Source organism: Hippopotamus amphibius, chromosome 17 (assembly GCF_030028045.1).
Source record: "Hippopotamus amphibius kiboko isolate mHipAmp2 chromosome 17, mHipAmp2.hap2, whole genome shotgun sequence".
NCBI lineage: Eukaryota > Metazoa > Chordata > Mammalia > Artiodactyla > Hippopotamidae > Hippopotamus > Hippopotamus amphibius.
The window spans coordinates 39,811,717-39,836,250 of NC_080202.1; the positions used below are offsets into that span (position 1 = coordinate 39,811,717).

The 24,534-nt window shown below is 38.7% G+C and overlaps 1 protein-coding gene across 3 annotated transcripts; it reads right to left on the reverse strand.

The window, feature by feature from the left end:
• Window positions 1-3,490: 3,490 nt before the first annotated feature.
• On the reverse strand, window positions 3,491-22,697 carry SMARCE1 (SWI/SNF related, matrix associated, actin dependent regulator of chromatin, subfamily e, member 1). Of its 3 annotated transcripts, XM_057715661.1 has the most exons (12): window positions 22,407-22,696; window positions 22,166-22,304; window positions 20,113-20,164; window positions 19,892-19,935; window positions 16,834-16,938; window positions 11,769-11,849; window positions 10,739-10,870; window positions 10,304-10,475; window positions 7,195-7,367; window positions 6,553-6,654; window positions 5,696-5,906; window positions 3,491-3,767 (listed from the first exon to the last, which is right to left on the reverse strand). In XM_057715661.1, exons 3-12 carry the CDS (start codon window positions 20,117-20,119, stop codon window positions 3,559-3,561), a joined length of 1,236 nt encoding a protein of 411 aa, XP_057571644.1. In that variant the 5' UTR covers window positions 20,120-20,164; window positions 22,166-22,304; window positions 22,407-22,696; the 3' UTR covers window positions 3,491-3,558. The 3 variants fall into 3 exon arrangements, with proteins under 3 accessions (XP_057571644.1, XP_057571645.1, XP_057571643.1); XM_057715662.1 differs by lacking the exon at window positions 22,166-22,304 and having other exon boundaries at window positions 22,407-22,697; XM_057715660.1 differs by having other exon boundaries at window positions 22,166-22,696.
• Between the last annotated feature and the right edge of the window lie 1,837 nt (window positions 22,698-24,534).

Here is a 24,534-nt window from a genome sequence, read left to right on the forward strand (position 1 = left end):
AGAGGTGTTCCTTTTAGGTGACAACCCTAGGGGACATGGGGAAGGGAATGCTCTTATCCAAGGGCTGATGGGTGCATGAGGTAGCTGACCCAAGCTCCTTGCCACTTTGGAATGTCAAGGAGTCTGAGGTGGCCTTTCCTGCCTTTCAAATGGCTCAGTATAGGGGGCCATTATCTGCAGTTACTGTCTCAGTTCTACGTAAAAAGCAGTTAAATCATTTGGGAACTTCCCCTCCTTATATAACACTCTAGAATACATGCAAAACAATTATATATATTTGGTGCTAAATGGGAAAACATGTGAACATAAGCCAGCTAATTTAACTGTTTACTGCGATGTATTTTAAAAATCAGGCTGTTAAACACTTGATGGCTTAGGATTTGCACGTTAATGAGGGTTTTGCTTAACAATAATCAGTAATTTTTAGAAAAGTGTACATTCAATCTGGAAAGTCCCGAGTTCCATCATCTCACACTCAGAAAACTGCTATTAAGGGCTTATAACTTGGACTGTAAAATGCAGAATTATTAGGTTGAACCAGGTGAAATTGTCATCTTGTAGCTAAAAACCTACACAGGCAATTTCATATAGTTCAACCTAATACTAAGATGTTTATAAAGAATTTTATGATGACTAAGACTTGTAGACATTTTCGACTAATCTCAGAATTTCCCCTATCATATTGATCAAACAAACAGTATCACCATAAACCAGATGATAATCCAGCATGATTTCTTCTAAAAAGGCTCGGAATAGCTTTCAGCTTGTTACTGAAGAGTGGATTTTTCATTCCTAAAGACGCTAAGCCCTCTAATGTGGAAATCATCATGAAGGCAATTGTTGCTGTTCTGGCAAGGTTTGCCCAGAGGTGAAAAAAAAAACAAAACTCCTGCCCTAGTTGAAACCAGGCGGGGAGACCATGTGTGGTAGTGCTTGCAGGCGGAGGGGAAGGATTTCTGAAGTAGGGATTTAACACAGCATAATCCTAGCTTCATTGCCGGTTCACACGAGAAACCACAGCTTCAATTTAACTGCAGGCAATAGGAGTTTCACACTGTCAGCACCAATTGTTTAAAACCCCAAACTAGTCTCTAAATGGGAAGGATCAAAACTGAAAATGTGGAGCAATTTAAACTCCAGATTCTCTTTCAAATATAATGAATCAAGTATTACATCTTTCCCATAGGATGTTTTTATTATCATGTTAAAATGAGCTTGCTCCTAGTAACTTTTCCTGAAAGCTCTGCTTTATGAATACAACATTTTCATGTACTGTAGGAGAGCCACATAAAAGATATGCTTGTTGATGAATGGGGAAAGATATGACACTTGACAATTCTGTGAGAGAACTGGGGGACTGTTGGGGACTCCCCTCTCTTCCATTTGTTAAAAATTAATACAAATGTTAAGCCCTCACACTGAATGCATTCACACTCAAAATAAACGCATTAAAAATCATGGCTATGTGAAGAAAGGAGACTGAAGGTAGTTCAATCCTATTTTACAGCTGAAGCAGGCTCAGAGTTTAGTGACATGCCCAGTACCTATGGGGATATGGAAAACAAAGACCTTGATTATACTCCACATTCTCAAAGAAACTAGGAAACAAACATTGGTGGTTTCTCCGTTATCACTCTGACAAGAAGGAATTTTAATTCTGTTTTCCTGCCCTGCAGTTAAAAGCTGCCAAATCCCATCTTCATTTCAGCCCTGTTGCCCTAGCATTGCATGGACAGGCACTTTGGTCTAGATAGACTTGTTGCCCCTGTGCCATCTCCAGCTCAACAGAAGAACCACTTTCATGCTCTTAAGAGACTTCGATTCCAGAGTAATAATCTGACATCTTGACCTGGTACTGTTTTCCACCCATGTTAACAACTTCTCTGCCCAGTTTTGAAAATGTACTAAAAAGAATATCCAGTTTGTTGGGGATGAGATGGCTGAAATTCTTAGCCCTACACCCAGAAATGATAAATTAGTTTTTGATCCAGAAACAGGAAAGATTCCACGTATTTTTAAGAAAAACAGGTACCAAGGGGTGTTTCCACCTAGCTTTTCTTTCCTCTTCTCACTCAGGAGGCTGAACAGAGTGAAGTCAGTCACTGCATGCTGTGAGCTCAGTAGCAGTAAATTCACTACAAATTGTAGCCCATATAGGTAAGTTATCTACATGTAAGCAGAGGGCTTACCTCTATTTATTTGGCTGTTATTTCTTTTTCAATGTAAAAAAATTTTCTCATACGTGACTGTAGAAACTATTTACTTTTGGAGTCAAAGACCACGTGACATGACTATCATGTGAGGAAACTAATTTTCACAAGTGTCTTGTACACATGAACTTGCTACTTATAGCAGTTTACACAGTTGGGTGAGACAGGACCTTATTGCAAATTCATGACAGCTATGATGGACCATATATTGTTCACTACACTGTAATAAAATTATAAACTTGTGTTGCATAAAGATATTTAGTGCATTAAAAACACTGAGACTTTTTCCATTTTTTTTTTTATTATATTTGGACCTTTAAGAAACATATACCATCAGTTATACTACTATTCAGTAAAAATCTATTCTAGTTTCTGGAACGCATATGTGTCACAAACTATCTTGCTTCTAGTCTCTAAGACTTTACTAAGAGTTTATCAAAAAGGTAGGCTCTGGTCTATGGGATCCTGAGCCTTGAGGTTTTAAATGTTTTGATTATTGTAAAACAATTTCCAGTGGATGAAGTTAATTTCCAGCTGTTTTCCTTCTCGAATGGGCTAATCATTTTGAAGTTACATACTCCCCTGCAAGAATATTCAATTCCTTCAGCTTTGTGATGTCTTTGGAAAACTCGGTAAAAAAGTAATTTCCCCCCCGTACAATAAAGATGAATTCACCAGAACATATCTAACATTAATTATAACAAAAGGCAGTGTAGACAAGTGTATATGTGCCATGTTCACTTTAATGACTATTTCACAAGCCAGTCACTAACTATGGAGACTATTTCTGGATCAACACAAGCCAAGTGTGGTTGTAGGTACACTCCTTAACACAACTCTTGGTACCTGACACTGATTAAGAATAAAAAAGCGTAAGTGAACAAATACATACTCACATATGATTATGTTTTCAAGAAGCTACTCTTTGTGGAGGTAAACAGGAAAGAGGACCTTCAAGAAGCTGCTGATGGGGACTGAGAAGGTTTAAAGCTATGGCTTTGGTAAGCACCCAAGTGAGCTGTAAGAAGGCTTTGTCAGAGTAGATTCTGCAGCATCAAAGGATAATTCTCTAAAAGAGGTGGGCATTTTTCTCAATTAACTTAGATTTTGAGGCTTTCAGCAGTTGAGGACTAGAAACAAGATCCAAAGAAAAGAACCATCTTCACAACCACTTAAGAAAGGTGACTGTGCCATTCAGCTCATGATGCTAAATGGTCCAAAAGCCTTTGGTGGTGCGACATGGACAAGAAAAATATTAACACACAAACCACATAACACCATTAAAACTCAAAAAACATTTTTTTTTTCATTTAAAAAAGTATTTAGAACACATAAAACAAGGCAATATTTATTCTTTCTTCTCATCTTCTGGTACGGGATCTGTTGGTGGCTCCTCCACGGTTGCACTGTTGCTCTCCGAGCCAGTGTTACTATCACTGGTCCCTTCCTCTGCCAGACTGTCCACCCCCTCCTGCCCGCTCTCCTTGTCTTCAGGAGTAGACGTGCCTTCTTCACCATTCTGTTGGCTTTCCGTTGTTTCTTCAAGGTGTGTCTCCTCTGTAATCACACATTTGTCACTGTTAGTTACAAGACAAAGATTTACGTTTCTAATTATGCTGACAGTCCAGAGCTGCAGTGTCCGACGATAAGGCAGCCACTCACCACCTATGGCTACTAAGCACCTGATATGAGCTAGCGTGACTGAGGAACTTTTAGCATGTTTAAAACAATTTGGGATTTTGAAAAAATCTCCTTTAAACTGTAAATTTTGAAGTCCAAATACAGATCAAGTATTTGGTTTCCAATTCCAATGTGCTCTAAGTCTAAAATACACATTGGATTTTGAAGACTTATTAAAATTAAAAATTTCATTTAAATTCCATTAAAAAATGTCAGTAGTAGAAAATTTATAATTACACAGTGATTTGTAACAGATTTCATTTCTATTGGATGATGCTGTTGTGAAGTGCTTGGATTTAATGAGTGAGAAAGCAGGTATGGAAATGGTATAAGGCTGACATTTAAAGTCACGCTGGGCTGTTTTCTGTTATTGTTCTAGTAGTCTTAGTTTTCTTCTGTTTTTTTTTTTTTCTTTAGCTAGAAGGATAAAATCTAAGAAAAGACCTAGGCATGCTCTATTCATAGATGACAAAACAGAGGCAGAGGACTGAGTGTTCTAGTTGCAAAATGAGCAAAAGAACCATATTCTAATTCTCAAGCTCTTGCTTTAACCACAAAAGGCATTCATGCTCCAAATTTAAGATAAAAAACATGTTCACACAGAACAGAAAAAGGTTCAGATAATAAAACTTAAAACCTGACTATGTGAAATGTTAATCTGCTGGATTATATTCTGTAGAAACATCTATATTCCACTTAATGTTTTCCAGATTGTCAAACCGCAAGTTGTCAGCTGAGCACCAAGTATGACTATGATCCCTCTCGCTTCTTGTAATGATAGTCCAGGGAGCCTTTTTTTGTGTTCCCCATACTTTCAGCTCAGTCCTCTTTGTTACACAGTGCACTGGGCAGGGTCAAAACAGTGCCAGAAGGAAAGGTGATCTCAAAATTTCAAGCAATAATTGATTTAATCAGTACTTCATGTAAGCTTTATGTGTCACTGTTTGCCTTGAGGAATGCTTTTAATCAGGAAAATCAGTAGAACTGGAAGTATGACTTGTTCTAGGATGGGGTCAACAAATACCTTCTGTAAAGGCTAGGCAGTAAATGTGAGGTTTTGTGGGCCAGGCAGTCTCACTTGCAACTACTCAGCTATACTGTTGTAGCCCCAAAGCAGCCATAGACAATATGTAAACAAATGGTTCTAACAAAACTTTATTTACAAAAACAGGTGGCAGGCAGCATATGGACTTCAGGTTTTATTCACCCAACTCTGTTCTAGGACACCAGAGATGACTGATCTTAAGAGCAATGACCACATCTTGTTTAAACAATTTTAGCAATAAAGGTTAAAGTACTGAGCGCCAATATCACGTCAAATGCAGTGATGATGATTTTATGTACAGTTATCCTTGGGAACTCACTCTCAGAGGCAGGTGCTAGAACACTTACAGATGAGGAAATGGAAATTAAATAATTTACCCAAAAGTCACAGGGCCAGCAAGTGGTGAAGCAATATCACACCCAGATATGCCTGACTCCTGGGCCAGTATCCTTAACCATTAGACCATTATACTTTATATTCTCAAGTCTGGAAATAACATGACTTAATCTGGGCAAATAACCAAGACCTCAAACAGCAAGACTAAAGACAACACACCGCAGCTGTTTTGTATTAATATCAAGATTTTAAGTGGAATCTACTATAAGAGATTAAGATTTGAAAAGAAATGGGTAGGTCACATGGAGAATAATTTAAGAGGCAAGATTAACAGAGTGACCTCTGAAAAGCACTGAGAAAGGAAAATCAGAATTAAAGACAGCTGTAAAAACCCTCGACATTTTGGTATCAACTGGAAGGTTACCTGTCTCCATCGGAATGCTCTCGTCTTCCTTCTTTTCTTCAGTCTTATCAGCTGCGGGCTCCTCCTCTGGAACAATACTGCTCTGGCTGCGCTCAGCTTGCTCCGCTGCCTCTTTCTCCCTTTCCTCTTGCCTTTTGCGAGCCTGTTCCTCGGCCTGTGCAATTTCAGCTGCAATTTTTTCCATATCCACTTCTACTTTCAAACCGCACAACTAATAGTCAGAGAACAAAAACCAAAAAACTTTTAGTCATGTTCTTTTCTTACTATCTCTGAACCAGAGAAATTTTTTCAAAAGTGGGTTTTCTTGACTAAGAACTATATACATATATATGGCAGAAAAAAATGTGGTTCCAGCTCCTCTCTGAAGCTCTTCTGTCCACAGGAAAGTTGCCCTAGCAGCCAGGTAACATCAAGTATTACAGAATACCTGGTGAGACAATACTGAAAGTATTCAATACTGGATTATACTCAAAGCTTCCATTTTATATTTCAGGCTGCCAAACACTAGATTTGTTTTCACACAAAATGCAAACTGTGAACTACAGCTAATGAAGACATTTGATGAATAAACTGCAATAAAATGAAAATAATTTGCAACTGCATGAGAGTTTAAATTAAAATATCAGAGGGTTCCAGAGTCTAAGGCCTAGTACATATGTGAATACTATATGATATTTCAAACCTATTGCAACTTTGCCAGAAAATGGAAACTATTTTATAAGGCAAAGATCTTGCCAGTTAACTGTTGCAAAGTGAAAAACATTCTATAAAAACACTATTTTGGAAAAAAGAATGAGAAAAAAAAAGTTACAGACACAGTGATAAAAGTATATATAGTTAACGCATTAAACTGATACCCTTTTAAGTTCATTGTTAAATGAATCTGTGCTTTCCAGGAATTTCCTCTTCTTTTCTTGGTGTCGCTCCTCTATTTGAAGAAGTTCAGCTTCTAGTTTTCGCTGCAAAACATAAGATCAGGCTTTGTTACTACTGAATTATTTCCTCTAAAGCAAATGTCAAACAGAAAATATGTCTCATTTTTTTAACGGTCCACACTTTCTCACAGTGTGATAAATATTTTGAATTTTTAATTTAAATTACTGATTACATAATGTGTCTAGCTAAGATTTAAAAAATGTAAAATACATAAAATGCAGCCTAGAGGGAATGATTGATTAATAAGTGTATGTTGGAGAATATTGTTTTAGGCCTCAGCAATTTTTCAGAAAAAAAAATTTAGTACATCAGTAAAGGTTAAGGATGTCTCAAAATTCTTAACAGATATACTTTCTGTCAAAAGGCTCTATGTCACAGTGTTAATGACAAACTTATTAAATCTCTGCGAAAGGTCTACTCCCTCCAGCCTCTTCCCTGAATCAGGAACAGGTCAGACTGAATATAAATATTTAACAGGCACACTGATGCATGGTATAGAATCAGGTCACCTGGCACCTGTGGCATAGGCACATTTTATTATAACAAATGTTTTGTGACTTTACCTGATGAACCATTAAGGACTGGACCTGTCGTTTGAGGACCTGCATTCTAGCTGTTGTGACAACTGACCGAACGTCTGGCACCACACTCTCACTAAGGATTTCACTGATGAGGCGGTGGTTTCTCTGGAAACGGGCGGTGGCTGTATGCTTCATTGAAAAGCCATCATCATAATCTGGAATAAACAAGATGATCCGGGAATTAGGTCACCGATTACCATAATCAGGATAGTGTAACAATGTTATCAGCTAGTAACCAAGGAGCCATGGCCCTCATTGGTCTAACAAGTGGGCCTAAACAGGCATCAAGGGAGACCTGGGGCAGTTACTTGATAAAAACCACACAGAGGATACAATGTGTTCACTGGCCAAGGTATTGGTTTTTCTCACAAAATCTTCAAGTGATGATGTGCATCTGAGAAGATGTGGCTGAAACACAAATGAGATACAACCATGTATCCATGGCCTGGAAATCACCATGAAGGCTGCACGTGATAGCAAAACAGATTTTGCCAAATGTCTCACTCTTTGGGTAGTGATTTAAGGCTTTTACAACTGATGATACATAGGAATTGGGTGGTGTCTTTGTCACTGGAGCACTTTAAAGTAAGGAAAATGCCCACTGCAGAGAAAACATCTCTAGCAATAGTCAGTTTCCCAGATGGGCATGTCTACTTTATTAGATTAAAAAACCACTAAGGCCTTAAAAATGTTTAATTCTAAATTTCACTCTTGATTTTTATCAATTTACACATTATATGTTTGTTGTCAGTGTATACAGGTATTATGTTGTTTCTGTCCACTCAAGTGCATATACATATAGTACAGATCTGGTTTACAAGCTTATCTTTGATAGCTATTACCTTTGCTTCATCACTACCAGTTTTTGATATATCTGCTAACAACCTGTACTATTATTTAGTTAATATTTTTATTAAATCAACTTAAAAAGAGAAAAAGAGCTTTCTCTTAAGCAATACACATTAAAACAAAAGCTCCTCTCTTAACTACCTAACCATCTTAGTGTGCCATCAGAGGCAGGGGACCTCGCTTTAGCAAACTGCTACAAAGGCCCAAATTGTGCTATGTCAGTTGAGCACATCCCTTAGTTTTGGTACTTGAGTAGTTCCTAAAACTTGTATTACCAGAAACACCACTGCTACGAACTGTTGTGCAAATTGCTTTTTGTTTCAAATAATTTCTTTAGGAGATATACTTTTGAAATTAAAATTACTGTAATAAAAGATATTATCAAAAAAATTCTGTGACCTTTTTACTTCTTAAGGGAGTTTTTCATATTCATACTTAAGATTATATAAATTTGTGCTAGGTTATCCATTTAAGTTTGTTTTCTTCTTTCATTTATATGACCCCAGTGTTGACCACTGGTAGGGGAAATAAAGTCTTAACAATTTGGGCCTGTCTTTCTTTGCACTTTAGTTGTCTGATTTTTTGGGGGAGGAGGGGGGAGGGTAGGTTTATATTTTCTAATTCACCAGGTATTTACTTTAATCTCATGAATATTCTCTTTCTAAAATGTCAGTTAAAAAAGTCTTCACTGTCTTGTGTGGATAACTGCATATGTCCTGTGGGCCTTTTAACAGTCTTCTTTGTTAAAGTGAGCAGCTGCTGTACTCGTGGATATGCTGCCTTTCTCCTGGTTTTATGTACATTTCCACCTCCCAAGTCTTCCTTTCTACTCAGTTCTGAGGCATAAAGTGCAAAGTCTATAGTCATTCTTATCTTGGCATCTTAACTATTACCGTCCTTTTTTACTAACAGCTCTAATATCCTATTTTAAACTTAAAAAACATAATGGGCTGAAGTCTGAGAAACAGAGAAAAGGGTTCTCTTTTGAAGACTGTTACTAAGTGAATCTCTTTCAGGCGTCAGTGTTCATGCCGATACCTTTCACCTAGTGAAAACTTCAACTGATTTCCACTTACAGCTTCTATGTTTGCTAGCCGTTGTTTTCACTTATTACTGACCCCCATCCTTCCAATTATTTGTAGACTGGATCTTCTATTTTCTTTTAGTTCTGCATATTTTTAATCATCCAATTTAAGCAAGTAAAGTTTGCATACGCTAGTGTGTCTTCAGCACTGATGATTCCGCTTAACATGCTATATTGTTTCTATTCCTTATTCTCTGTATTTATTATTACAGTTTGTATTTATGAGAATATCTGTCAATATCCCAGTCCTTTCTTTTAAAAACTCACTTTTGTTTTTCTCTCCTTTTAAGTACATCAGGTTTATTCATGTCTTTAGGTGGTATTATTGCTTCCTTTCTTAAAGGTCTCTTTTGTAAGGTCTTACAAGGTTCTTCTTTGTTACTACTACTTTAAAATGGGATCTTAAATTATTTTCTTGATGTTTTTGTTGCTTGTAGCTAGAGCTTCCAACCTTTTCCACATCAAAGCAGCACAGGAAGAAAATATTATTTGCATAGCATGCTTGCTATGTGGATGAGTACACTCACAGCTGGAGGTGGCTGGCTCTGAAGCTCCTTGCAGCTTCAGACCCTGCACAGTTGCAGAGAACCAGAGGTGCAAAAGCACACTTGCAAACTCTTCATGGAAAGCCAATTAGGAAGCTCTGCTGTGTGTGTGTGTGTGTGTGTGTGTAAAATTTGTAGGTGTGCACCCTCACAAGTGTCATCATGAGCTATCTATAAACTCCAGCTGGATTTCTGAATTAACTAGAAAAGAGAGTTCACAATGCCTCTTCCCACTCATTAACTTTCTCCCTTAAGAGCCTTTAACTCAGCCAATTTAAGGAATCAAGAACAAAGTGGAATACAGCTTGATGGCATTTACCTTTTTAAAAGCAGCTGAGGTAAAATTCTGATTGTGACTAAAAAACCATTCTGAGTACAAAGATTTTGATAAACAATACAGTTTCTGCTCTTTTCTGCACTAAAAAGGGTATTTCTTTTTCTTGTGGGAAATTCACATACAAATCTTAATCAAAATAATTATTCAAAATATTGAAATGGCACTTAAACTATGCTTTGTTTTCCATTTAGAATAGGAAATAAAACTTAAGAGATTTTCATATTTCAATTCTCAGAGAAAGCATAAACAAAACCCCGGTTTTTTTTTTTTTTTTACCATCTGGATCTTCAGCAGGCTGAATGCTCATGTAAGGTTCTCCTTTCTCCATGCGAGACTGTCTCTGTCGACTTTCTTCCTCTAAAGCAGCTTCTGCACGACTTTTTGCATTTATGTAGGCAAGGTACGCGGGGGAATTATGATAGGCCTTCATAGATTCATTGTACTCTATCTGAAATTCAAATGTTTTTCAGTTTTAGAATTAACATTTTGCAGGTTATACTGAACGTCTATAATATCTCATTTGAATATCAAAAGACATGATAATTATCTCCTTTTTACAGCAAGAAATCTGAAGTCTAGAGAAATTAAGTGGCTTGACCCAGGTAGACAAAACCTCAGCTGTCTGATTAGATCTTACATTTCTTGTATAAATAATAAGCAAGTGTTTATGAATTTTATATTGTACCCACCCCACTACAGTCCCCATTCTACCTTTTCTGCTTCGTATTCGTTTAAATATTCTTGTTTTTCTTCATCAGTGAGATCTCGCCACATGCCACCAATAATCTTGCCAATCTCCCACAACTTTAGGTCAGGGTTGGAAGCCTTTACTTGGTCCCAGACCTTGAAAAGGAAACAGTTAAGATTTCAGTATTGATGCCTAAAAACACAGACCTTTAAAAACATTTTTTAATACAGAAACCTTTAATCATCAACAAAGGCAGAGGGAATCGTGTCAAATCCCCGTGTTCTCATCAGCCTGCTGAAACAATTATCAAGAGTCCCCCACCGGGTTGCTCTACAGCACATCTCAGACATCTCCAATCACTGCAGACACTTATGATAAGCTCACTCAATAACATAGCCTATGTCTTTCTAAAAATTCATGAGCGTTTAGAAGGAATGTGGTTACTCTGAATAACACAATACACCATTCTGTCAAATACATATACAATAATTGACACAAAATTTAAAAATTTCCAAATTGTGGTGAAAGCAGCTAAGTGCTCACCTTTAACAAAAATATCAGCTACACTTGTTATTTTAAGAGTAATAGAGGTTTGTCACCCCCCACCCCCAAAAAAGGGAAAAGCTCAAGGAAGTATGAAGAAAATAAAAACTACCATAAGCTTATTGTTTAGAGATAACCCTTGTCTTCCAGGCTTTTTTAAAATTCAAAGTAATGTATTTGCTATTATTTTTATAAAAATAAGATACTAATACATGTAGTATTGCATTTCTTTTTTTCATTTAACATGTTTCTTGTGTCATTAAATATTCTCCAAAAGACTACATAACATTGGCTACATAACTTTGCCTTAAGTACTTTAACTATTTAATCATGTTCTTGTTGGATTTTAGTTCTGGAATTTTGAAATCAGAACTAATTTCTTTAAAAATTGCAATTCTGTATCTTTTCCTTTGACTATGCACAAAAAAGCTGGCTAAGCCAATCTGAAACCTGATGTAAAGCAAAGAGCAAAGATGGCAGTCCTCACTTTTCTGGCTCCTGGGCACCTACCTTTCTGCTGTACCTCATGTAGGGCATCAGCGGCTTATCTGGTGGCTTTGGGGGTTTTGGAATCGTAATACCAGAGGACGCCTAGAAAAGAGTTAAATACATTCATTACTCAATTGCAAGAGGTTTCACCAGGAAACTGAAAAGAGAGTCCCTTAAAAAAAGCTAATGCGCCTTTCTTCTACTCGTCCATGGATACAAGATTCTTATATTTTCTCCACTGAAAATAGCTATCACTGCAAATTCAGAAATGTTCACATCAAAAGAAAATAAAGAAAATGACTTTAAGCACAGAAGTTTTTAACATGTTACTCAGCAGTTTATTGCCACTGCTTTGACAACCTGGCTGTAAGAACAAATAAAATATTACACAATAATCCATACATCGAAAATTTATGGTTACATATCAAATGTCCCACATTTAGGACATTACCTGGCACCCTTTTATTTTGCTTAATTTACCATTACACATACAGTCAACACTTGATTATCTCTCCAGAAGCTGAATCCATTCAGCACTTACCATACCTCATACTGCCTTCAGGGGACTACTTACTATTTGCACCATTTCAGGAATGCACCCCCACATAAACCACCACCACCACCACCACCACAAAACCTCTTCCCTAGGTTCAAAAATGGAAAACAAAAAGACTTTCTTAGCTCCTTTATTATGACTAGAGATTTTATTTTCCTTAAGATCCTATGCCCATACCTAGTGGTTTTTTAATAAAGGGGATCAGGAAGTGTGAACTGAAGTCACGCCTTGTTTTAGTCCTAGTCACAGTGGAGGAGTGAACAAGGTTACCAGAACAGAGAAATGGCAGAAACAGGGCCTGATTAAGTTATCTTTGAGACCTTATATCAAGAAAGCCCATTTAATTTTTTTAAAATGCTGGTGTTGTGGGGAAGACACAGACAAAGGGAAAGGAAAAGAAGAAAAGGAGGCGAGGAGACTGAAAACTAGTTTTCAAAAAGGTAAAGAAGAAAGTGGGTGAGAGAAAGAAAAAAGGGAAAGAAAGAGAAAGAGGAGAGATCAGCTCTTTCTGAAAGCTAAATCTAGGCAAGATACTAAAAGCTCCCAGTGGACAACCACACATCTCCAGCGCGGCAGTGCTGCTTCTGAACCTACTCTCATCTCTACATACATGGCTGCATGTGATCAAGGAGCTAGCATCAAATCATGGCTGAATCACATTTGTTTCCCCCAAATTTCTAGGAGACTCCTGATATTGATTCTCTTTGCCAGGCTCGGGGGAAGAAGAGCCGGCTTCACTATAATGATAAAAAGACAGGAATCAGCAAATCCTTATAAGGAAACTAAGGTGACATTTTGTTCTCTTGCTCTTATGTTGCTGTTGTGTAAAACCGGAGGGAAACTCCTCCATTCAGGGCCGAGACCCCAACCATAACCTTATTTTTCAACCAAGGGCTCAGGGAATAGTGTGTCTGTACCTGCTTCGACTGCTTTCAATCAATACTGCTTCCTCCTAGGAGGAGGGTCTCCCTCCATCCCTATATACTTGTCAATAACTGCTTCTTCATACATGAACTTCTCAGAACGTATTTCGCCTCTGAAGCAGTATTTCCTCTCTTTCTACTCCTCCCATGTATTCTTACCACACCTCATGCTGATGCCCATGTAGACAGACCCTGTCTTTAGCCAGTAGTGGGCAATGGGGTGAAGCAAGCCATGGGGGATGGAAACTGTCAACAGTGGTGGTATGAACTGCCAACAGATGTGTCTCAGGGCTATAGGAGTTCTTTGGGGGGGTGGGTGGGTGAGGGAGGATTTCTACAAAGCTAACCTTATGTTATGAATTCAGAGCAAGAAACACACAAAAGTCTGATTCTTCATACATGAAGTTATTAGAAAGCATTTCCAACTTACATCCAACACAAACCTTCAGAATTCGAGGAAGAGGGTTACAAATAAAGTTGGAATTGTGCCAATAACTGAAGTTGGTAGACCACTGTTAACAATTTTTTAAAAAAAGAGGTAAAGAATTCTAAAATGTCTGTGCTTTAATATGTTGAATTAAAACTCTTTAAAAATAAATTATGGTAATAATTGCTCTTTGATGTTTTTCAAAGAACTGCATTTTATAACAATGAATTTGCTTATTTCTCTTCTTTTCTCCAAAGGAGGGTACCTAGGTCATTCACATGTTGAGGTCATATTTTCATTATATTGACCAGTCAATTTACAAATACAAGCAAAACCAAACTAAACCCAAAACAATAACAACAAAGTTAAATTCTAGCTGGTTTTCAGAATACTAAAGGTTTACATCACTAAACGCCCCTAATTTATTAACCATCTCAAACAGATATCTTTCTGCACTGTCTCAAGCATTACTCTTTAAAAAAAAAAAAAAAAAAGAAAAAAAAGAAGCAGTTTGTGCTGAACACAATGATAATCAAGGCTTTGCTATAATCCTCTGGTTTGAGGTGTGAAAAACTGTTGGCCCCTTTATTAAATGGCCCGGTAGTTACGCTTTTGGAGGGCATGTCTCCTTTTTTAGCTGTTTCTTTCCTTGCTGCTGTCAGGAAACCTACCTCTAGCAGCAACTGTCCCACTTTCCAGCTGGCAACGAGCTGGGGGAAAACAACTAATTATGCTTATTAAACCTGTGTTTACAATAGAGTAAGGTCCTGGGAATCTCCTATGAATAAAGTCCATGATTTTGTGACATTTTGGCTACTTCCAAGAGATTTTTGTTGTTTCTTCCCAATTTTTGGCTGTTTCTCTGGTAGGATCATATCTAAGGTTTTCTTCTGGGATGGAATTCCCATTAAAGCACAGAAATGAGCTATTTTTAATATTTTGTCTTGATCTGTTTTCACACCTGTATGTAAAAGAATGTTAATCATCATCTGGTGAAGATCTGACTGGAAGTGAATGCCATCTCATAGCTAGTGTAAGCATCCCAAAAGGCTTCAACACGCTATACATAAAGTGTCTATTGTCTGAAAACTATTCGAGTGTACTGGAGTCATTGGGAAAACCAGACATTCTGTAGACCCTATAAGAAGCTACTTTGTAGGGTGTCACCAAATCATTCCTTCAAATCAATGACATAAGTGCAGGCAGTAATACCAAAGAGGAGCCCCACCCGTGCCAAAAAAACACATAGGTGGGGTCATCTTAAAGTAACACTTTCATAAAGGTCAAAATCAGATCTACTGAGTCCTAATGGAGCTTAAATATATTAGTATAAAACTGTAGGCATAACTAATTTTCATAGAGAATGATTCAATGACCTGAGAGGTCACTAAAAGTTGAAGGGTCTGGGATTGACACAGACTAAAAGCCTCCACATTTTCTAGACCCTTCAGGTTAAGCCTACAGAGCACTTTGGTTACACTTTAATCTGCTGTTGAGAACAATAATACAAAGAAAACAACCATTAAGAACCAGAACATCAATGTTTGCATACCCAACAGCCCTCCTATACTAATCTACCCTGAAGCTAGTGCCTACCCCCAAATACTGGGTTCTAACATCCCCAAGAAGGAATGGGGAGAAACATAACTGGCCCAGGCCCCGAGACAGCGACCACGCCTTCCTATTCCTAGTTAAGTCTCTGTTGAATGATCTCACTTTAACAAAGAATTCCCATAGATATATCCAAGAACAAAATGCTTTCAGAAACTGAAACGCAAATTATTCTAATATTAGTTATCACCACTTCTTTTGCATTAACATAGATAATCAAGAGCTGACTGTATAGGACTATTGAAATGTAATCATTCTTTTGTTTGCTGCCCAGGAATAATTTTCCATATTAACATGAATGATCCAAAATTGATTCTGCTCCTTGTTTAAATTAAAGCGCTCTTTATCATTTGGTAACTTTGCCCCCCATTTGCACTTGTGAAACAACACATTCAGGCCAGGGAAAAACAAGTACCGATGCACATAAAAATTGTATGCATTGTGAAATGCATACATACACACACTTTGTCAGAATTCTTTTCAGATACCATGAAATATGCATGGCACATAAAACTTGATATGCTTATGAGGTACAAATTATGCAGGAACAATGAAAAATTTAGACAAACAAAACCTATCGAGTTAAGCAACATGCTTACCAAGATAGACACACAGTCTGATAGTTACAAGCTGTCTGATCTAGCTTGACTACAGGGTGAGAGGGCTTTTTTGAAGTCACACTAATTAAATTATTTATGAATACAGCAAACAAAAACCAGGTACTAAAAAGTTTACAGCCATTCTGGGTGGTATAAATTCTCACCAATACCACATTCCAATGTGTGTAGGTATTTGGCTTTTGGATTTGTTATTTAGTAAATCATTTTTACAGTTATTTGTTTCTTTGGTATCTAAACTTCCTTAAATGGAGTTTAAGATGATTCTAAAACAAACAGTCTGAAGTACATCATCCAATTTTCGTATCTTAGGCCGATCATTTAAGTGAAACATCCTAAGTTGCAGAAACTGTATACTTTATCCTGTGGATTGTAAATGCACTTCTAGCTGTATACATCTAGAGTCTGGTAATTCAAATTAATTTCATTCAACTTTTGTTCTTCAATTCTTTGAAGTGACATAAAAATCTTTTTAATTAGAAATGAATCTCAGGTCAACTGTTAAATCCAAAAGACAAATAATTATGTGCAGCAGTTCAAACTAGTTGGGTGGCCAAAAAAAGCCAGGTCTGTAAGCCCAGCTTTAGTAAGAAACTAAGTTCTTGAGGCTAATGCCAATTACCTTAAACGAAAGATACTCTTCATCTCAAAAAGGGCATTTTAACCATAGGAAATTCTAATTTGTCTACATATGGTATTAGCATTAAGTGCCCAAGGCTTTATCTCTACCAACCACCAAACAGAATAAATTCTTTCCTTCTATATACATATCCAGAACTATTTTTTCGTTTTTCAGTTTCAGATTGTACAATGAATATTTAAAATCCTCTAAATTTTTTTCTTTTCTTTTTTTTTTTAATGGCTGTGCTGATGATTCAAAGGACCTAACTTTGAAGGCATTTCTGGTCAATTCCAGTTGTTTGCTGGATGCTGTAAGAGTTGATTCTCCTACCGTGACCCGGCTGTTGGTGCCCGGGTTCCCTCCCAGCCTGTAGTTGTTGTAGGCGAGATGACTGTATGGATTGTATCCCACAAACCCTGGTGTGCTGGGCATTTGCTGATGGAAACAAATGAGACAAAAACACGAATGAGAAATGAGCTCAAACGAGGAAAACACAGAAATGAAAAATGAACTGCATATGGCATGCAAAAGCAACCTGAATTTAAACAAGCAATGATGTGTTGTAACGGTTCTTTTTCTTTCAGTGAAAAACCAGTCTGCAAGTGTTTTTTCTTTTCTTTTTTCTTCTCTCTTTCTGTCTCTTTGCAGGGGCCAGTGGTGTCTGCGTGACTGTGAATGTGTGTGCTTGTTTTTGGGATAAGCAATACACTGAAGTGTCTCAAACATTCAGGATTACTTTATGGTCAATAGTATGAAATAACTTAGCGATGTATGTCTGAGATAGGAAAGCTTGAAATGTGATAAACTAGGCGTCTGAAAACACTTTACATGCAAAACGAAATATGATTTGACAGTTATGTGAATGCCGCCAATGTATTTATCTACCAAAAACAAAAACAGGAAATGGATCGCTTTCAAAGACAGCTTTAAATCATTTTATGTAGTGTGAGAAATGAGAAGAGATTCAAATCGAAGGCCGGAAGTTGTCAATAGAAGAGAACATATGTGGGATTCAATGGATGTCACATACATGATTTAAAAACAAAGACTTGTAATAAGAAATGCATGGATTTCATTCTGGGGGTATTGTCTCATCTTTTTAACCCAGTCAATCTTTTTTTAGGCTTTCTCTTCCATCTCTTCTTTGATCCATCTTCCACAGGTCAATCATGAACAATTTCTGCATTTAATTTTAATGTGAACTACTTCTCTAGTAGACAGACTTGAATTTTCTTTCTCATCTCGTTTCTGGACAGCCCTAGCTCTTTCAAACCACAACTGCTTATTGGAGCAACAGAATTCTTGGCTTTTGTAAATTACGTGTTGATAAGATCACAGATGGGCTCTTACATAGCAGTGCCCTTCGTGGTTAATAAAATGACATCCAATGTTCATGAGAATCAAGGTATAATGCATAAAAAGGATGCAGTAAAGAGAGACCAAAAGTAAGGTATTTTACCTAATGAAACTCAATCAAAACAAGTGACAGTAGTTTCATTTTTTAACATGCAATTAACAATACCAGTGCTGAATTGTATAATGTAAAATAAACTTAACACATCCCAACTAAGCTGTAGCTATTATAAACACAATTTTCTAAAACATGCCACTGCACATATCCTTAGTGTCCAAATGAAAGACAGTCAAGCAGATAATACATTTGATATTCTTTAGAACAAGTGATCAATTTCTAGTATATGCAGTTATAGAAGACGCAAATCAAGCATATGTAAGTAGGCAAAACACAGATGAAGTATCAAAGGCACAAAAGAAGTGTGTATTACTTGGAGTGGTACATCTGGGTGGTAGTGGTGGGTGGAGGTGGTGGTGGTGGTGGTGGTGATAGAAGAAATGGAAAAAAAAAAGAAAGGAGGACAACTCATTTCATATCCATTCTGTTGGATGTCCTAACACCTAGTCTTCTGTATTTTACGTGTAAATGTGAAATTATAATGGTACAGAAATACGACTAAAGAAAGGTAAAAATATCCCTTTCTACATTTAAGAAGTCATAGGGTTGGTTTCAGAGCTATTTTTATTATCTCTAAAAATCAACTTTGTCTTCAAGATATTATACGCTGTTAGAGGCAGTATCTGCATCAAAGTGACACCTTCAAAGATTGCATAAGCAATGATAATCGCTATTCAACATTATGAGGCAATAATGTAAGAAAATAAGGGAACTAAAAAAAAAAATTGAAACTAAAACAATACAATTATACCATTTCCAAAAATGAAGTACATGGTTAGCTCTTTGAGGTCAGGAATCTCAACTGTTCAACTCCACCTGTATAGCCACTAGCAGAGTGCCAAGGAGATGGTCATAAGAAATGTTCTTTGATTTAAGAAAGGAAACAAACCAAACACAGGACTTTAAGATCCACTAGAAGTAACTTCAGAGACTGTATGTTACATAAATTGAGCTGAGATGTGATATAGTATCTCTTTTTAAAAGCATTTTACTAAGGAAAGATAAATTGTTGATAAACACAACTAAAATATATATCTGAGGGTTAGTAAATTAGTTTATCTAGTGGAGAAAACAAAATTACACAAGGACCTAATTAGTAAACTAGCCTGAAATTTAGGGGTAGGGAGTATGGAAGGAGGGCTTAATAGCTTTATAAAACTTCTTTTGTAGGATATGGTCAATGCTGACAGTGTTTTGTTTTTGTTTTTAAATTAAAAAAAAACAAAACAAGGAATCTATTTCAGCAAGGCCTGAATAGTTACTGTTAAATCTGTTTTGTGGATTGGAAAATTATTTTACATGCTGACCAAGCTGGGCCAGAGCTTGCTGGGTGAAAAAACTAGTTCACAACTATTATTTAGACACTTTGAAATATATCAATTCTCAATCCAGTAAAACATTATATATGGAGTAAAATGCGATAGCAGGATCTGACCCACAGATAATGAAATCCTTACTTGAACAGCTTGAAAATAAAGATTTAAGATAAGTTATTATAGAACTGGAAGCTTTATTGTTTGATTTAACATGAAAATTATATACAGACAAGGAGAGAAAAATGTAACCAGCTGAAGGTTAGATTTAAAAATAATAAATGCCAGAATGAGCACTGATTCCATATTAACTTTCAAGACTCTTAATAGAGACTAACAAGAAAGAAGTGTTAAACTTTTCACTAATTCCCAATTAAAAAAAGAACTGAGTATAGGAGGTTGGCATTTTGGTAGTATGTTTCTTTAAATGTTGGGGTTGGTTCAAGGTAAGATGCAGTTATTTTATTTAGTAGGAAGTGCTGTTTTTTAGCTGAATTTTTCATCCTGTTGCTGTGATGATTGAGTGACTGTCACTGGAAGACATCTGGGTTTTTGTATCAAGGCCAGACTTGGCTATTACATTAACAAGAAAATTAAAACTTACTGTTGCAGGAGCTGGGGTGGGAGGTGGGGCATAAGATGGTCTTTCTGTTTGAAAGAAAATAAATAACTTCTTGTAAACAACTGAGATATAATACTATGCAACAAAACTACCAATGGTCCTGTTTTGAAGAAAAAAAAAATGAGAGTATTTTGGAATTCCCATTTGCTAGGGCATTAGTCTCTTATTAATATAGATCGATAAATATAAAAAATGAAACTTACTTGACATTTTGGAAGATTAAGTTCTCAGTTCCTTAAGAATGAATCTGAGACACTAAAATAAAAAAAAGAAAAAAAAAGAAAAATAAAGATAATCAAAACTCAGCAAGCATAAGAGAATGTTCTCCTAAAGAATAGGGTAGTTTATTGGTATTTCTTAGTAAAATTACATTATCTTCTAGTAATCAAGCCTTTTTAATATTTTACTAGTTCTTTAGGTCATTTGGTTGATCAGAATTAAATGACTAAAACAAACTACTGGGGATATTAAAAAGTAAAATTAGACATGTACTTGCAAGGTTTTTGTTTTTTTTTTGTTTTTTTTGACACTGAGCCACCTCTTGTATGGAAACCGTTTTGCTGATGCCATATAAACATTTAATCAGACTGATAAAAATATAGTGACAACAGAATGTGATGTATTATCAGGGCCTACCTCAATAAGGCCGACCAGATACTGACAGCTCCCTGACCAGCTGCAGCTCTGCCTTCCTTTTAGGATAACAACTTCTACTAAAATGGAGCCGCATTTTATTCCTGGAGGCAATGCAAAAGGTAACTGGTGTGATAATGATCTTTACATTCTCTTATAGTGGTAAATAGCTTTATAACTGCTGGGAATAAATTTTGAGAGTCTGCCTGAAAAACTCTTATTAACCCTCTCAGCCCACTTCAAAATATATCTCCTCAATGGAACTTTCTTGACAAATTACCCATGCAGAATTAATTGCTTCCTCATCTGTACTCCTATCCAATTTACATAGATCTATGATATTGTATTATACCTGTTAATATGGCTAGATTGTGTGCTGCTTAGAAACAGGGACCATTTAATTTACTACTGTAGTCCCTGTACCTAGCTCAATTCTTAATAACTTTGGTCTTAACATTACTAGCTCACGACATGACCGCACACAGGTGAGCTTGTTCCTTACCGCAATATACATCACACACGGTCCGTACAGAGACATTCACTTTTAGAAAAAAGACAAATAAATTCTATGACTGCTGGAATATTTCCATCCAACATTATGTGAAACAAACATGATTTTTTCTCTTCTGTTTTGCATTTTACGTGAATTCCTGGAGCATTATGAGTAAGAGGCCTGGTGTAGAAAGAAAATATTTATTCTCTCAATGATCCAACCTGGGTCTCTCCTTAAGGAACAGGCAAGAAACCACTGAGTCTGGTGCAGATTTCCTTCCTGCTCAAGTTCAGGTGGGCTGTCAACATCCAGTAGGCCTTGCTGTGGGGAGCCCTGACAATAACTGCCATAAGCTCCCTGATATGTCACACTTCATTGTTAATATTTTAAAACTACTGGTCTCCTTTGCAATACTATAAATTCCAAGAGCGATCTTGTACATTTGTCCGCCACCGGATCCATGCCCGGTGCCTGGCATAAAATCCTAGAGAAGTACTTGTTTAATACCTTATACGGGACAGGTTATTAGTTTTACACCATCTGGTTCAAGAGTCACAACTACCAACGAGGTGTACTGCTATTCCCATTTTACAGAGGGAAAAAGGGAGTCTCGGCGAGTATAAGTAACTTGTCCAAAGACACACAGCCAGGAAGTGCCAGAGCTGGGTGTCAAACCCAGGCCAAACTGTTCCCGAGCTTTCGCTCTTTACTCTAAGCCACACCGTGAGTCCTCAGGTCGCTGCCTGAACCGAGGGGAAACCACCTTCCCAGGGGTGAGGACCACGGACTTGGCTTGCCCCAAGCGCTTCCTCTGAGGTCTCTTCTTTTAGGTCTGTTGTGAAAAATGCACTTTACCAGCGACTCTACTAAAGAGCAGTCTGCAGAGGTGCTCTGACCAATTCTGCGGGGTGAGTGGAAGAGGCCACCTGGCCGCCCAGAAGGAGCCCCAGATGGGACTGCCTCCCCACCCTCGCTCCGCTAGGCCTCAGAGAGGCCGCAATCGGCCCCCGCTCTGGCTCCGCAGCCAAGCCTGAACCCCAGCAACCCCCGGGAACTCGGCGTCGGGCCAAGCTGGGACCCCACGCCTCGCCACCCTCCCAACCCAGTCGGGCCCAGTCGGAATCACTCACCCGCGGGCAGAAAAAGCGCCCGCAGCTCCGGCCTCGCTTCCCTTTGTCCCGCGCACGCCCCGCCCCTCGCGTCCGGAGCTTCCGCGCTCGCACTTTCAACACTCTTCTTAATTCCTTCCCAGGTCTGACTCGACTCTCTCTGGAAAAATAAACCTTCTAGTGGGGACGAGGTGGTGCTTAATGCAGTCAAGGATTTTTTTCAGGCCCCATACGTTCCTCAAAACTCCTCGAATTTGCGTACTTTGCCAGTTGGGCGCCGATTCGTCACGGCGGAGAGGGCGGAGGTGGCCCGACCGCGGGGTAGGCCCGGGCCCCGCGACCGTGAAGAGCCGGAGCAGCGACCGGGGACGCGGCGGGAGATGCGAGCCTGCGCCGAGGGGAGGTGGGAGCGCGGCCTCGGCTTCCCCGCGCTGGGCCGGAAGGTGGCGGGAAGCGCGCCCGGCCGCGAGTCCCGGAACCACTGTGGCCGCGCGGGCCTCGCGCCACTCCGGCCGGGCTCCGGCCGCGCACGCCCCCGCCCCCGAGGGTTTGTTTTTTTTTTCTCCTTCCGGTTTTTTCCCCGCTTCCTCCGGGAGCTGGAGTGTATATTTCGGCAAGCCGAGGACGCAGGCGCGGAGCGGCGGGTACGCCGTTGTCCTCCTCCCGCGCGCCTTGCAGGGCTTCCTGCCTTAATGGCCGGGTAGGAGCCTTGGACGCAGGTTTCCAGTTTTCCCCAGCGCGAGTCTGGTGTAATTGCTACAGGTTTCTGAGCCAAGTCCCGGAGATGTTAACCCCCTTGTCCCAGGTTGTGTACCGCTGCAGCGCCAGGCAAGGGTCTCTGTCCCAACGCGCCTTGGCTCATTCGGTTCCCTCCACCGGGAACGACTGTCCTTGACTTTTCAGCTTTAACTCATCCGTCCTTTCACATACAGCTCAAATTTTGTTCGTGATGCCCTCCTGGCCCTCCCCCCCTCCGCCCCTCCTTAATCCTTCCTCCGAACTCCCAAGATTCTTTGATAACTTTATTATGGTCTCCACCTGGTACATTGTATCGGACTGTGTTTGTTACCTTCAATGCAATATGAGAGCCTTGAAAGCAAAGGTTCAGTCATTTGCATTGGTCATCTTCGTATCGCCAGATGCTCAATAAATGTGTATTGAGGCAGGCTCTGGTCTAGTCCAGGGCTTTTTCCAGTAAATCATGAGTACGTTGATTTACTAGATAGCCTCTCCTTAGATATATAAACCGCTGACTGATGTGGGCCACTGTGGAGGGAGAAGGATCTGAAATTTCTTGAAAATAGTTGTTGACATTTAGAGTGACTGACTGAATTCTTCGGCTACCCTTAGTCACCACCCTGGGTGTGCCAGCAGAGACTAGGGCATCTCTAGAAGTCAGCAACGCCAGGGACCAGTGAGCCCCTGTCCAGTTCTTCCACCTCCAATATTTTTCTACTCATATTTAGAGATTAGTGAAATTGAAGTTCATATTAAAAGGGAAAGGCTAAAAAAGAGGTCACCAAAGGATAATGGGTAGCCCGAGTGGTGCTTGAAATAATGTACACAAATTGCTTTTTTAAAATATAGAAGCATGACAGACATGGATTAATATAAGATACATGAAGGCCTAGGTAGGGAATCCCAGTACCTTCTTCCTCTGGCTTTTATGGTGGGGGACTGGGCAAGTGTGGTGCTGGGGCAGGTGCTTGGTTGTGTCCTCTCTAGGCAGTCTCCTGCAGAAAAGCTGGAGGTGCTGGGTGTCAGGAAGAAAGCAGACTGTGGTGGGAAAGGGGTGGCACAAGCATGGTGGAAAAGAAAGGGAGGGGATCTTGGAGGAGCAGTGACATTGATCCACTTTCTCACCTCCTGGTCTTTACTCAGATATCACCTTCTTGGTAGGTTTTTCTTGACCTATTTAAAATTGCAACTCGTTCCCCAACCTCCACTCTAATTCATGGTTTGTGCTTTGTTTTCTCTACAGTATTCATCACTACCTATCATACTCTATTTGTTATGTGTTTATCTTGTTTTTTGTTCCCATCAGAATGAACGCTCCTTGAGAGGGGGAGCTTTTGACATCTGGAGCAGTGCCCATTCAGGTGCTCATATTTGTGGAGTGAATAAATGAATGGCTGTCTCATTTTCTTCCCTTTGGTTCCTTCTCTGCTCCTAAGATATGCACAATTAAGAAAGGAAGAATATAGGCAAAATAAAATAGAGAAAGAGTGAAGAGTGAAACATCCAGCAGGATGGACTCTACTTCACTGAGTTACTGTTGATTTTTCCCCAAGCGCAAATCAGGACATACGATCTTGCATGCACAGCGAACTGCAAGGACAGACTTTTGGAATCCCATATATTCCTGGAAAGTATGGGATGCATCATTAATA